Source organism: Pipistrellus kuhlii, unplaced genomic scaffold (genome assembly GCF_014108245.1).
Source record: "Pipistrellus kuhlii isolate mPipKuh1 unplaced genomic scaffold, mPipKuh1.p scaffold_m20_p_186, whole genome shotgun sequence".
Taxonomy (NCBI): Eukaryota; Metazoa; Chordata; class Mammalia; order Chiroptera; family Vespertilionidae; genus Pipistrellus; species Pipistrellus kuhlii.
In genome coordinates, this window is record NW_023425500.1 from 1 (window position 1) to 13,729 (window position 13,729).

General features: G+C 68.2%; 1 protein-coding gene across 1 annotated transcript in view; it reads left to right on the forward strand.

The window, feature by feature from the left end:
• Positions 1–8,923: 8,923 nt before the first annotated feature.
• Positions 8,924–13,729, forward strand: part of KIF21B (kinesin family member 21B) — a gene marked incomplete at its 5' end in the record, with an annotated part of 28,208 nt that continues 23,402 nt past the window's right edge. Inside the window, 8 exons of the mRNA XM_036443181.2 lie at positions 8,924–9,166; positions 9,449–9,631; positions 9,977–10,126; positions 10,229–10,363; positions 10,881–11,048; positions 11,319–11,434; positions 12,448–12,643; positions 13,367–13,556. Of these exons, the coding sequence (XP_036299074.2) occupies positions 8,924–9,166; positions 9,449–9,631; positions 9,977–10,126; positions 10,229–10,363; positions 10,881–11,048; positions 11,319–11,434; positions 12,448–12,643; positions 13,367–13,556 (1,381 nt within the window). The remainder of the gene's footprint in view (positions 9,167–9,448; positions 9,632–9,976; positions 10,127–10,228; positions 10,364–10,880; positions 11,049–11,318; positions 11,435–12,447; positions 12,644–13,366; positions 13,557–13,729) is intronic.

A 13,729-nucleotide genomic window follows, 5' to 3' on the forward strand; every position in this document is an offset into this window, starting at 1 on the left:
ACCATGACTGGCCTCAGATCGGCTGCCCGCTCGGCTTGCCCAGGGAGACGGGGTACCCGCTCCATGGACGAGCTGCTGATGGGGTGACGGGCGGGGGGAGGTGTTTGAGAGTCATAAGGGCCCTGGTTTCAGGGCTCCTGGGAGGTGAGGGCCCACCCACTCCGCCCTCCCTCCTCGGCAGGAGTGCCCGCCTGGCACAGGCCTGGCACAGGCCTGGCACAGGCCTGGCACCTGCAGACCTCAATGGGCAGTGGGCCATGGAAGGCGCAGAGCCGAACTGTCAGGAGAGTTCCTCGGCCACGGGTCCCCTCATCACCCCCTCACCCCCTCACCCCACCCCCAGGAACCTCTCGCGCCCCCACCGGGTGGGGGCTGGAATGGACTGGGGGAGGACACCAAGGTTTGGGGGCCACTGAGGCTTGCCCATCACCAGTGCTGCTCTCTCTGACTTTCTAGAAGTCTCTCTCTCTTTTTTAAAATATATTTTTATTGATTTCAGAGCGGAAGGGAGAGGGAGAGAGAAACATCCATGATGAGAGAGAATCATGGACCAGATGCCTCCTGCACACCCCCTCCTGGGGATGGAGCCTGACCGGGAATCGAACCCTGACCTCCTGGTTCCTAGGTCGACGCTGGACATCCGTTCTTGTCTGTAACGGGGCTGTAACGGGGCTGCTTTCGGACTGCCTGTGAGCTCCTGGGACCCAGAGCCAGGGATGGGGCGGGCGGGCAGCGTAGGCCCGGCTGAGACGTGCCAGGCCCCGGGCTCCAGGGACAGGACCGGGCCACTTGCTGCCAGCGGGTCCCTGCAGAGGCCTGAGCTGGGGCAGAGCCTGAGGGGGACTGTCAGGACCTGGGCTGGGGGAGGGGGGGAAGGAAGGTCTGGGTGTGAGGCGACCCCCAAAGGCCCCCCCAGGCCTTCCGCATCCTGGTCCTTCGGCCCCTGCCCCCTGGCACTAGGAGACGGCCAGGCCAGCCTGCATCTGCCCGCCCGCCCTCCCGCCCTTCACTAATCCCCTGGCAGGATAAGGACCTGGAGCTGGGCTCGCCGTGTGTGTGTGTGTGTGTGTGTGTGTGTGTGTGTGTGGAGGGGGTGCTGTCTCAGGGCGGGAGAGAGGGGGGGGGGGGGCGGGCAGCTGCTGGGAAACGCCGGCTTACAGAGCTCACATTGGGGAGGGAAGCCAGTCACGTGGCATCTTAATTTAAGACCCTTCCACCCCCACCCCTACCCCCACCCCGGCTCTGGGCCCCACCCCGGGGCCCCTCCGTGCGGCCTGACCCCCTCCCCTTATCTCTGCCGTTTCCTTAAGCTTTCTTCCTTCAGGCTGCTGGCCGGGGAGAGGGGGTGGGGGGGCCTCGGCCAGCCCCGCGACCTTGGGGGGGCGCTCCAGGGTGGAGCAGGGCCTGGGAAGAGGTGGGGGGCCCGGGGCCCCCGGTTCTCCAGCCACCACCACCGTATTTCCCTCCTTCCCGCTACTCTGAGATCGTCCTGTCCGTCTGGTTGAGAGCATTGGTGACACGGCCCTAGCCCGTGTGGCTCAGTGGGTAGAGCGTCAGCCTGGGGACTGAAGGGTCCCTCCCGGGTTCAATTCCGGTCAAGGGCACATGGCCAGGGTGGCCGGCTCGACCCCCAGGAGGGGGCATGCAGGAGGCAGCCGATCCATGATTCCCTCGTTGATGTTTCTCTCTCTCTCCCGCTCCCTTCTTCTCTGAAAGCAATACAGTTTAAAAAAAAAAAAAAAAAAAAAAAGGAAGAGAATTGGTGTTTGGGACGGGGAGACCGAGGCAGACAGAAACGGGCGCGTAAGGGCCACGCTGGCAGGACCTCCGGGCTGGGCCGACCTGAGCCCTGGGGGAACGGGGCTTATGATGTCATCGCGAGGAAGTGGACCGTAGTAACCACAGCGCCGGAAGCCCGTCCCCTCCCCCACGGGCAGCCTGCCGATTGGACGGCGGCTTTTCAAAACCTGCACCGGGGCAGCAGGGCCCGGGGAGGCGGGGCAGGCCGGCAGGGGAAGTGCCCATGGGACTCTCTCAGCCTCCATCTCCGGGCGCAGGGCGGGGCGCTCTGCTCTGTCCCTGTCGGGACCTCGGTTTCCCCCTCCGCAGAATGGGGACAGCGGCTCGACGCCTCGGCCGTGGACGGGCGTAAAGTGCCCACAAATAACCCCTGCCTGGCCCGGCCCGGCTTCGTGGTTGAGCGTCGACCCAGGAACCGGAAGGTCACGGTTCGAGCCCCAGTGGGGGGCGTGCAGGAGGCAGCCCGTCCGTGATCCTCTCTCCTCACGGGTGTGTGTCTCTCCCTTCCTCTCTGACATCAATAAAAAATATACAGAGCCCCGACCGGTGTGGCTCAGTGGATGGAGCGTCGGCCTGAGGACTGAAGGGTCCGGGGTTCGATTCCGGTCAAGGGCATGGACCTTGGTTGCGGGCACATCCCCAGTGGGGGGTGTGCAGGAGGCAGCTGGTGGATGTTTCTCTCTCATCGATGTTTCTTGCTCTCTCTTCCTCTCCCTTCCTCTCTGTGAAAAATCAATGGAATATATATTAATATTATAATGAAATAAAGAATAAATCCCGGCTCCCTCCTGCGCTGAGGGAGCTTCCTTTCCCCTGGACATGCGTCTGCGTCTGTCCCGGGCCGGTGGTGTGGGGCCGGGGCCCGGCCATGGGGCGACACTCCCGTCCCCGAGGCCAGCCCTCGGCGCCTGTTGCTCTGCATTCCTCCGCAGGGCCGGTCCCCGGGGCCCTGCTGAGCCGTCCCCGCCACATGCTGATGCTGTCACGCTCCGGCTCCGAGCCCCGGGCGCTGCCGCTCGGTCTCCTGGGAGGTTATGGGAAACCCTGCCAGATGCCCAGAGACCGGGCCGGGAGCCGGGCCTGTGCTTCCCAGGCCCCCGGCCGCGGCCGAGTCCCGTGGGGTCTATCCGGCTCAGGGCCGGGTCTGGCCCCGGCTCTCAGCTCCTCCTCGCACCCCTGCCTGCTCCCCAACTTCCGACTGGCACCCCTCTCTGCTGGCCCCTCCCCTTCCTGGTGTTAGCCTTTCTGGGGGTGCCCTCCCCCCGCTGCTGGGGGACAGCTGAGATCCGGGTGCCCTGGGAGGGGGGGCCATCTAGCTCTCCCCCAGGTGCCCCCCCACCCCCACCCCATGGACAGTCCCTGGGCAGGACTCTGGGGTGAAAGAGGAAGATCGAGGACCTCCCCCCCAGGAGGGAGTGGGGTCCCAGCCCTGAACCCCATGCTCCCTGAGCTGACACCAAGGCTTCCTGACGGTTTCCTGGGGGAGCCCAGCACCCCCTCCCCGGGCCTGCGGGCCTCCTCAACCCATGCCCTTTGACCTCACAGGACAAAGCCTTCTTGTCTGGGTCCTTCCTCTGATGGGGGGGGGGGGTCCGAGAGGCCAAGAGAAGGTTGGGGGGGATGGGGGGCAACAGGACCCTCTGGCTGCCACGGGCTCTGTCTCTCTCCCCTCTCTGCACCCCTGCAGCGACGGGGCCAGCACCCCTGTCGGATCCACACCCTGTTTTATTATTCACTTTTTAATATAATTATTATTGTAATTTTAAAATATATATATTTTTCTTGCTGGAACCAGTTTGGCTCAGTGGATAGAGCGTTGGCCTGTGGACTGAAGGGTCCCAGATTTGATTCCGGTCAAGGGCATGGACCTTGGTTGCGGGCACATCCCCGGTGGGGGGTTGTGCAGGAGGCGGCTGATCGATGCTTCTCTCTTGTCGATGTTTCTAACTCTCTATCCCTCTCCCTTCCTCTCTGTAAAAAATCAATAAAATATATATATATTAATAATATATATATATTTTTTTTTCTTTTTTTTTTCTCTTTATTTCGGAGAGGAAGAGAGAGAAACATCCATGATGAGAGCAGTCCCGGACCAGCTGCCTCCTGCCCGCTCCTCACTGGGGACCGAACCGTGACCCGGTTCCCAGGTCGATGTCTAACCACTGAGCACAGCAGTGGAGCCGGGACCTCGGGTTCCCAGGGGGCCGGGCGGCCGGTCCGAGAGCCGGCTGGCCTCGGTGGGAAGCCGCCTCCTGGGGGCTAAGTCAGCCTCACGCCCCGTCTGCGGGCCAGACTCCCCCGGGAGGGCGGCTCCTGCCTCCGCCTCCGGCTGGCAGGCTGCCCGCCCGGCCCTGGAGGAGGATGCTGTCCGCTCCGGAGGCTGCGGGGCGGGAGTGGCCGGGGTCTGGGTTCTGGTCCTGCTCCCCTCCGGGGCCAAGGCGCTGCTGCAGGCCCAGCCGGGCGGGCGGGCGGGCGGGCTCGGTTTCTCCAGCCGCCGGCCCGCCCGCCCGCCCACCCGCCTGCCTGCTGGGGTGCCGGGTCCCCAGCAGGTTCCACCCGGAGTGGTTCGAGACTCGGCTCACATTTGAGCCTCAGGAAGCTGGGGGCCACCCTCCCTGGGACCGGGGCTCCCTGGCACCAGGAGGGGCCGAGGTTCCTGGGCTCCGAGCCCTCGGGGACGAGGATTTCCAGGAAGGAGCCAGAGACTGGCCGCCCCCCCCCCCCCCCCCAATCCCGGGACCAGCGGGCGTGAGCAGCAGGAAACACTCCCCCCTCCTCCCCCATCCCGTCCCTCCATCCCCCTTCCATCCACTCCCCCCCCCCCCCCCCCCCCCGCACCCAGCTTATCTAAATCCCGCCGGCTGGCCCGCCGGCCAGCTCCCCTTTGATCTGGCCGGTCTCTGAGCCGGGCCGTGACAGGTCACGGTGCAGCTCAGTGACTCAGAGCGCCCGGCAGACCCGAGGTCGCAGGCCGCGCCACGTCCCTGCCACGTGCATGTGAGCACGTGTGTGCACACGCACACGCACATACACACACGCCTTCAGGATAGCGTGTCCATGGCGGCCGTGGGCGGGACAGGGCAGGAGGCCGGGCGTCCAGGCACCCAGGGCGGTGGATGTGCCTCGGTCTCCGTCCCTCCCTGGCCATCGCTGGCCCCAGGGGCTCCTGAAGGATTCAGGTCCCCAGTCCTGCTTCCGGGGCGTGGCGGGGGGCGCCCCCGGGGGCGTGGAGGGAGCTGGGGTGCAGGGGCTCTGGGGCCGCCCTCCATCCTGGCCCGGGGCCCTTGTCCTGTCACAGCCGTGACCTGCAGTGACCTGTGCCTGGAGGAGCTCAAGGCCAAGGTCAAGGTCGGGGGGGGTGGTCAGGTCAGTTAGGAGACAAAGGTGGGGCCTCGCCAGCATTCCGCCTGAGAAGCTGAGCAGACCCCCAGGACCCCGAGTTCGCCGGGCGGAGCCTGGGGCGGGGCAGTGACATGATTGATTGGCTGTCTGTATTGTTCCTGAGGATGAGGTGGGCGTGAGGGGAGCTGGCCCCGTCCCCCCTCCTTCTGGGGGGGCCCCGGGCACCCTTTGCAGGGGCCAGATTCTCCTCCGCGGCGTCTGCGTGTCCCCAGCCGCCTCCCCCGGCTCTGTCCTCTGTCCTGTGTCCTCCGTCCTCCCTCTGTCCTCCCTCTGTCCCCCCTCTGTCCTCCCTCCGTCCTCTGTCCTCCGTCTCTCTCCCGCCCGGCTGCCCGGCTCCCCGAGGTCTAAGGAACCGCTGAGCTCAGCTGTTCTGGCTCGGAGCTGGGGGTGGGCCCTGGTCCCTGCAGCCGGTCTCACTTCTCCTGGGGCAGGGGGGAGGGGAGGGGAGGATCTGCAATCGCCACCCTCAGCGCCGGCTCCCGCTCAGCTGCCCCGAGCTGGGCAGCCGGTGCCCGGGCCCGTGCCAAGGCGGGAATAGGCGGCCTCTGTTCCGGGAGGTTCCGGGCCTCGCAGAGCCGGGCGGGCGGCAGGATGGAGGCCCCGAGGGGTGGGGCTCGGGAGGATGCCCGAGGGCAGGTCCAGGAAGCTGTGCGGGGCGACGGACGGCTGGTCCCCAGGCCCTTACTGAGCCAGGCCGGGAGCCAGATAGCGTGACTTTTGCCAGCGTTGCGTGAAACCGTGATTCACCTTGTGGTGGAGGCTTTCTTTAAAGGTGTGGCTGTACCGATTGCAGAGAGGAAGGGAGAGGGCCGGTGGGGGGCCTCTGACCACCGAGGACCCCACAGGAGGTGGCTGGGCCGCGCCGCGGGCTCTGATGGGCTCTGACAGGCAGGGCAGCAGCCGGCTCTCTGCCCACCCCCGGCACCCCCCACCCCGGCCCCCAGGGACCCTGATTCGATTTCCTCCGATCGCCCGCACTGCCATCTGCCCGGGGTAATTAAATGGCGTTTGAATCGGATCCAGAAATCCCATCGAAAGCAGCCCACGTGGCTGGGCGGGCGTCGGCGGGAGCTGGTCCGGCCGGCCTGACCCCGTGCCCCTGGGCACACCTGGACGCTGTGGGCACCGAGGGCGGGAGCGTTTGGTCCTGAGGCCCGGAGCCTGGTCCTGCCTGGAGCCTGTGCCCGGAGCCTGTCCTGCCCGGAGCCTGTGCCCGGAGCCTGTCCTGCCCGGAGCCTGTGCCCAGAACCTGGGTCCACAGCCTGTGCCCGGAGCCTGTGCCCGGAGCCCGGTCCTGCCCAGAGCCTGTGCCCGGAGCCTGTGCCCGGAGCCTGGTCCTGCCCGGAGCCTGGGCCCACAGCCTGGGCCCTACCCGGGCCCCACAGTAACGCAGCATCGTTTAAGATGCGCAAACACACTGCTGGCGTGGCTCCATGATGGAGTGTCCACCTAGGAACCAGGTGTCCAGGGTTCGATTCCCGGTCAGGGCACAGGCCCGGGTTGCAGGCTGGATCCCCTGTGTGGGGCGTGCAGGAAGCAGCCGGTCCGTGATTCCCTCTCATCATGGATGCTTCTCTCTCTTCCTCTCCCTTCCTCTCTGACATCAATTTTATATATATACATACATATATACACAAACACAGAGAGAGAGAGAGAGAGAGGGAGGGAGAGAGGGAGGGAGAGAGAGAGGGAGAGAGAGAGGGAGAGAGGGAGAGGGAGAGGGAGAGAGAGAGGGAGAGAGAGAGGGAGAGGGAGAGGGAGAGAGAGAGAAAACCCCAGGCCGCTGTTGGTGGGAGCACCGGGCCCGGAGCCCCTGACACCCGGTCCCCCCCCCCGTGCGGAGCAGGGGACAGACAGGCTTAGATGGGCTCAGGTGAGCCAGGCCTGCAGCTGGAGACAGCTGGGGCCTGGGCCAGCCCGGGGCGGGGCAGGGGCGGGAGGGCGGGAGCCCTGGCTCCGCGGCTGGGTGGCTCGGTGGCGGGCGCCCTGGGCCCGGCTGGGTGCCGGCTCAGCCTCGCTCTCTCCCCCTCTCGGGGTGAACATTGGCTCAGGGTTCCGGCCTGACAAGCAGCTCATTGTGAGGCCCGGCTGGCAGCGAGGGGCTGGCTGGTGCGGGGAGCCCCGGGCATCGGCGCCCGCCCCCCCCCCCTCGCTTTAGGCATCGGGGAGGTGCTCCCTGCCAATCCCGCCGCACATGCTCCCTGACTCACATCTGGTTGCCATGGCGAGGTCGTCATGGCAACGGCGGTTTGAAAGAGGGGTGGAAAGCTGCAGCCGGATGGAGGTAGCCCCGTCCGTGCCTAGCGCCCCCCTCAAACGGATGCCACTTCTCTTCCTTTTCGCAGGGGAGCCCCCTCCCCCATTCCCACCCACCCCCACCCCCACCCCGCCTGGCTCTGGGCTGTGGGCCTCCTGGGGCGGCCTGGGGCCCTGTTAGAGGCCCCGCCCTCAGCCCACTTGGCCTTCCTCGCTGGATCCTGCAGGGGGTGGGGGTGCTGGGTGAGAAACCAGAGCTGCTTCCCAAGAATGTCCGCCAGGCTCTGCCTCGGGGCGGGGTGGGGAGGGGGCGCCCCATCCGAGCAGGAGGTGCTCCGGCCCCCAGGCCTTCAGGAGGCTCTGGTCCCCTCCAGACCGGAGCCCCCGAGCGGCTAGGCCGGTCCCCCATCCCCGTCCCCGTCCCCCGTCCCCCGTCCCCGTCCCCGTCCCCGTCCCCCGTCCCCGTCCCCCGTCCCCCCCCCCCCGTCCCCGTCCCCGTCCCCCGTCCCCGTCCCCGTCCCCCATTCCCATCCCATCCCCGTCCCCCCCGTCCCCGTCCCCGTCCCCCGTCCCCCGTCCCCGTCCCCTCCCCCGTCCCCCGTCCCCGTCCCCGTCCCCCCCCACCCCGTCCCCGTCCCCGTCCCCGTCCCCCATCCCCGTCCCCCATCCCCATCCTCATTCCCCGTCCCCGTCCCCGTCCCCCTCCCCGTCACCCCGTCCCCCTCCCCGTCCCCCTCCCTGTCCCCATCCCCCGTCCCCGTCCCCGTCCCCCGTCCCCGTCTCCGTCCCCCCGTCCCCGTCCCCGTCCCCATCCCCATCCCCCATCCCCGTCCCCGTCCCCGTCCCCGTCCCAGTCCCCGTCCCCATCCCCCATCCCCGTCCCCGTCCCCCATCCCCGTCCCCGTCCCCGTCCCCCCGTCCCCGTCCCCGTCCCCGTCCCCCGTCCCCCGTCCCCCATCCCCGTCCCCGTCCCCGTCCCCCCGTCCCCGTCCCCGTCCCCGTCCCCCGTCCCCGTCCCCGTCCCCATCCCCATCCCCATCCCCATCCCCGTCCCCACTTGCCCGGGGCTCCCTGTGGAAGCGGGAGTGCCTGCTATTTTTATTGATTCCAGAGAGGAAAGGAGAGGGAGGGAGAGAGAAACATCAGTGATGAGAATCATCTGCCTCCCGCATGCCCCCCACTGGGGACGGAGCCCGCAACCCGGGCCTGTGCCCTGAGCGGGAACCGAACCCCGACCTCCTGGTTCATAGGTTGACGCTCAGCCACGGAGCTAAATCAGCTGAATTTATTATTTATTATTGTCCGTGTACAGAAGCTGCTCTGTGCTCTGCCGGGACGGGAGGTGTGGGGGAGCTCACTAAGCTTCCTTCTCCTCCAGCTCGGGGGTCCTGGGGGGGCTGGGGAGACAGGGCGGGGGGCGGGGGAGTTTTGGGGGCTCGGCGGTGGGGAGACTGGGCCGGGCTGACCGGCTCCCGCTCCCGGCAGGATCCGGCCGCAGCTGCCCAAGGAGAAGATCGAGGGCTGCCACGTCTGCACGTCGGTCACGCCGGGCGAGCCGCAGGTGCTGCTGGGCAAGGACAAGGCCTTCACCTACGACTTTGTCTTCGACCTGGACACGTGGCAGGAGCACGTATATGCCACCTGCGTGCGTAGGCTCATCGAGGGCTGCTTCGAGGGCTACAATGCCACGGTGCTGGCCTACGGGCAGGTGAGCCACGGCCTCGGCCACCACACCTGCCACGGCCACGCTGGCCACGGCCACGCCCGTCACCACACCCACCGAGCCTCCTCCCGGCAACGGGGCAAGAGCTCGGACCCGGGACCACAGGGGCCCAGGCGTGCATGTCCTCCCAGGATGCCATGGGGGTTGGGGGAAGGCTCTCAGCCCCAGTGGCTGCCTTGGGGTGGGGTTTGGGGCCAGGCCGGGCGGGGAGTCGGGGCGCGGGCGGGAGTCGGGGCGCGTCGGCTCACCCGCTCGGTCTCGGCGCAGACGGGGGCCGGGAAGACGTACACCATGGGCACCGGCTTCGACACGGCGGCGGCGGCGGAGGAGCAGGGCATCGTGCCCCGGGCCATCGCCCACCTCTTCGGCGGCATCGCCGAGCGCCAGCGGCGGGCCCGGGAGCAGGGCCTGGCCCGGCCCGAGTTCAAAGTCAGCGCCCAGTTCCTGGAGGTGCGGGGCGGCGGGCGGGCCGGCGGGCGGGTGGAGAGGACGAGCCGTGGGAGCCGGAAGGCCGTGGGGGACCCGGAAAGGGGCTGGAGAGCCGTGGCTCCCGCACGCTCTGGCCTCTGGCCCCGCCGGCCCTGCCTGCCCCCGGAGTCTCCTCTGACCCCAGGAAGGAAGGGCCGGGCCTCCTGCCGCCCCCGCCCCCATCCGGATCAAAGGCCCCGAACCCAGAACCGGAGGGGAGGGCACAGGGCTGGTCGGGGGACCTCCAGGCCTCAGTTTCCCGGTCTGCAGAGTGGAGCAGCCTGTCCATAGGCAGAGCCCAGCCCTGTCCCTTCCCCCCCCTCCCAGCTCTACAACGAGGAGATCCTCGACCTCTTCGACGCCGCCCGCGACCCCGAGGCCCGGCACCGCCGCTCCAACATCAAGATCCACGAGGACGCGCAGGGCGGCATCTACACGGCCGGCGTCACCTCCCGCCTCATCAGCTCCCAGGAGGAGGTGTGCGGGGGCCGGGGGGCGGGGGCGGGGCGGGGCCGGGGGCGGGGTCCGGGGTCAGGCCTGCGGGGGACCTCACGGCCGCCTCTCCCCCCGCCCCCCCAGCTGATCCAGTGCCTGCGGCAGGGCGCCCTGTCCCGCACCACGGCCAGCACCCAGATGAACGTGCAGAGCTCCCGCTCCCACGCCATCTTCACCATCCACCTGTGCCAGACGCGCGTGTGCGCCCGGCGGGAGCCGGTGAGGGGCCCGGGGCCCTGGGATGGGGGGAGCCTGGGCCCGGAGGGGCCTGTGCCCGGGGGGAGGGGCCTGTGCCGGGGGGAGGGGCCTGTGCCCAAGGGGTGGGGCCTGGGCTCGGAGGGGCCTGTGCCCGGGGGGTGGGGCCTGGGCTCGGAGGGGCCTGTGCCCGGTGGGGCCTGTGCCCGGGGGGAGGGGCCTGTGCCCGGAGGGGAGGGGCCTGTGCCCGGGGGCGGGGCCTGTGCCCGGGGGCGGGGCCTGTGCCCGGGAGCGGGGCCTGTGCCCGGGGGAGGGGCCTGTGCCCGGGGGCGGGGCCTGTGCCCTGGGGCGGGGCCTTGCCCGGGGGCGGGGCCTGTGCCCTGGGGCGGGGCCTGTGCCCGGGGCGGGGCCTTGCCCGGGGGCGGGGCCTGTGCCCGGGGGCGGGGCCTGTGCCGGGGGCGGGGCCTGTGCCGGGGGGCGGGGCCTGTGCCCGGGGGCGGGGCCTTGCCCGGGGGCGGAGTCAGCGGCCGCCCTCCCGCAGGTGCACCAGGCGGTGACGGGGCTGCCGGAGGGCGCCGCGCCCGCCCCGGAGTACGAGACCCTCACGGCCAAGTTCCACTTCGTGGACCTGGCGGGCTCCGAGCGGCTGAAGCGGACGGGGGCCACGGGCGAGCGGGCGAAGGAGGGCATCTCCATCAACTGCGGCCTGGTAGGCCGGGCGGGCCGGGGGCCGGGGAGGCGGGGCCGGGGGCCGGGGAGGCGGGGCCGGGGGCCGGGGCGGCGGGGCCGGGGCCGGGGCTGGGGGCCGGGGCGGCGGGGCCGGGGGCCGGGGGCCGGGGCGGCGGGGCCGGGGCCGGGGCTGGGGGCCGGGGCGGCGGGGCGGGGGCCAGGGGCCGGGGCCAGGGGCCGGGGGCCGGGGCGGCGGGGCCGGGGCGGGCGGCCCGGAGCCCCTCCAGCCCCCGTCTGTCCGTCCCCGCAGTTGGCCCTGGGCAACGTGATCAGCGCGCTGGGCGACCAGAGCAAGAAGGCGGGGCACGTGCCCTACCGGGACTCCAAGCTCACGCGGCTGCTCCAGGACTCGCTGGGCGGCAACAGGTGCCGGCGGGGCGGGACTTCCTGGGGAGGGAGGGCAGGGTGAGGAGCCCCTCCCCCGGGAAAGGAGACCCCGCTCTGGGCTGCGGGTGGGACGCGGGGCCGGGAGGCGCCCCTGAGCTCGGGCGGTAGGTGGGGACTCTTCTGCACTCACACTCACACACATACACATACACACTCTCATACACACACACTCACACTGTTCACACACACACGTACACACACGTACACACACACACTCACTCACACACCCAGGAGAGGGACAGTCCCTGAAGGAAGTGACAGCCCGGCCGCCGGGCTCAGGGGCTGAGCGTCCACCTGTGAACCAGGAGCTCAGGGTTCGATTCCCGGTCAGGGCACAGGCCCAGGCTGTTGGCTGGATCCCCAGTGTGGGGCGTGCAGGAGGCCGCCTATCTGTGATTCTCTTTCATTACGAATGTTTCTATCTCTCTCTCCCTCTCCCTTCCTCTCTGACATCAATAAAGGAATATATTATAAAAATAAAAAGGTGACAGATGCCCTAACCAGTGTGGCTCAGTGGATAGAGCATCGGCCTGTGGACTAAAGGTCCCAGGTTCGATTCCGGTCAGAGGCATGTACCTTGGTGGCGGGCACATCCTCAGTGGGGCGTGTGCAGGAGGCAGCTGATGGATGTTTCTCTCTCATCGAAGTTTCTGACTCTCTCCCCCTCGTCCTTCCTCTCTTAAAAAATCAATAAAATATATTTTCAAAAAAATACAAAGGTGACAGAGCCCAGACGGGTACTAGATGGAAAACGGTAAAGAGGTGCAGGGCCGTCTCTCTGGCCTGGCCCCTCACAGTCGCCCCGACATTGCCCGCCACCTGCTCCGTGGGGTGAGGGTCCCCACCACCCAGTTCTGCCCGTGAGGCCCAGTCCTCAGGCCACGGGGTGCAGAGAGGGCGGTGGGCGGGTGCTCTGCTCTGAGGCCGAGCTTCTGGGGCGCCGGCTGCGCCCGGAACCCTCACTTCCCCCTGCTGCGCCCCCCCCACCCCAGCCAGACCATCATGATCGCCTGCGTGAGCCCCTCGGACCGGGACTTCATGGAGACACTCAACACCCTCAAGTACGCCAACCGGGCGCGCAACATCAAGAACAAGGTGGTGGTGAACCAGGACAAGACCAGCCAGCAGATCAGCGCGCTGCGGGCCGAGATCGCCCGCCTGCAGATGGAGCTGCTGGAGTACAAGGCGGTGAGCGCTCGCGCGCGCACACACACACACACACACATGCACGTACACACACCACACACGCACACAGACACACTCAGACTCACAGACACAGACACACACTCACACACAGACACACTCACACACACACTCACTCACACACACAGACACACACACACTCACACACACACAGACACACACTCACATACACACACACTCACACACACTCACACACACACAGACACACACAGACACACACTCAGACTCACAGACACAGACACACACTCACATACACTCACACACATACACACTCACACACACACACACACACAGAGACACACACACACACAGACACACACTCACACTCACACATACACACTCACACACACACACTCACATACATACACACTCACACACTCAGACTGACACACACACACACACAGGGTTGCGTGGCCGGTCTCACGGCTCGTAGACTCAGAGCCAGACTCAGCCTCCCGGGCCGGACTGCAGGGCAGCCCTGGGGCAGGCCGGGCCTGGGGAGGCAGAGCGGAGAGTCGGCCCTCCCTCCTGGGTGGTCAGGGAGGGCTTCCTGGAGGAGGGGTCCTTTCCGTGGCCCCGGCGGCAGGAAGGAGCGATGGGCGGGGGCGCGGGGGGCAGGCCTTGTAGGGTGTGGACACGGGTCCCGGGGGGTGTACCGGGTTCCCTGTGGCTGAGGCGCCTGGCTCCTCCCCACTCCCCCCACCCCAGGGCAAGAGGGTGGCCGGGGAGGACGGCAGCGAGGGCTACAGCGACCTGTTCCGGGAGAACGCCATGCTGCAGAAGGAGAACGGGGCGCTGCGCCTGCGGGTCAAGGCCATGCAGGAGGCCATCGACGCCATCAACAGCCGCGTCACCCAGCTCATGAGCCAGGAGGCCAGCCTGCTGCTGGCCAAGGCCGGTGAGTGGGCGCCGGCCGGCCGGCGAGTGGGCAGCGGGGCCAGGGCGCCCCCCCTCCTCCCGCCACGGCCGGGAGACAGACGGCGGGCGAGGCCAGCCCAGGAGCTCACCCAGCCGTTCGTGCATGCACCTGCTCCCAATCAATTTCAACTTTTTAAAAAATATATGTTTTTG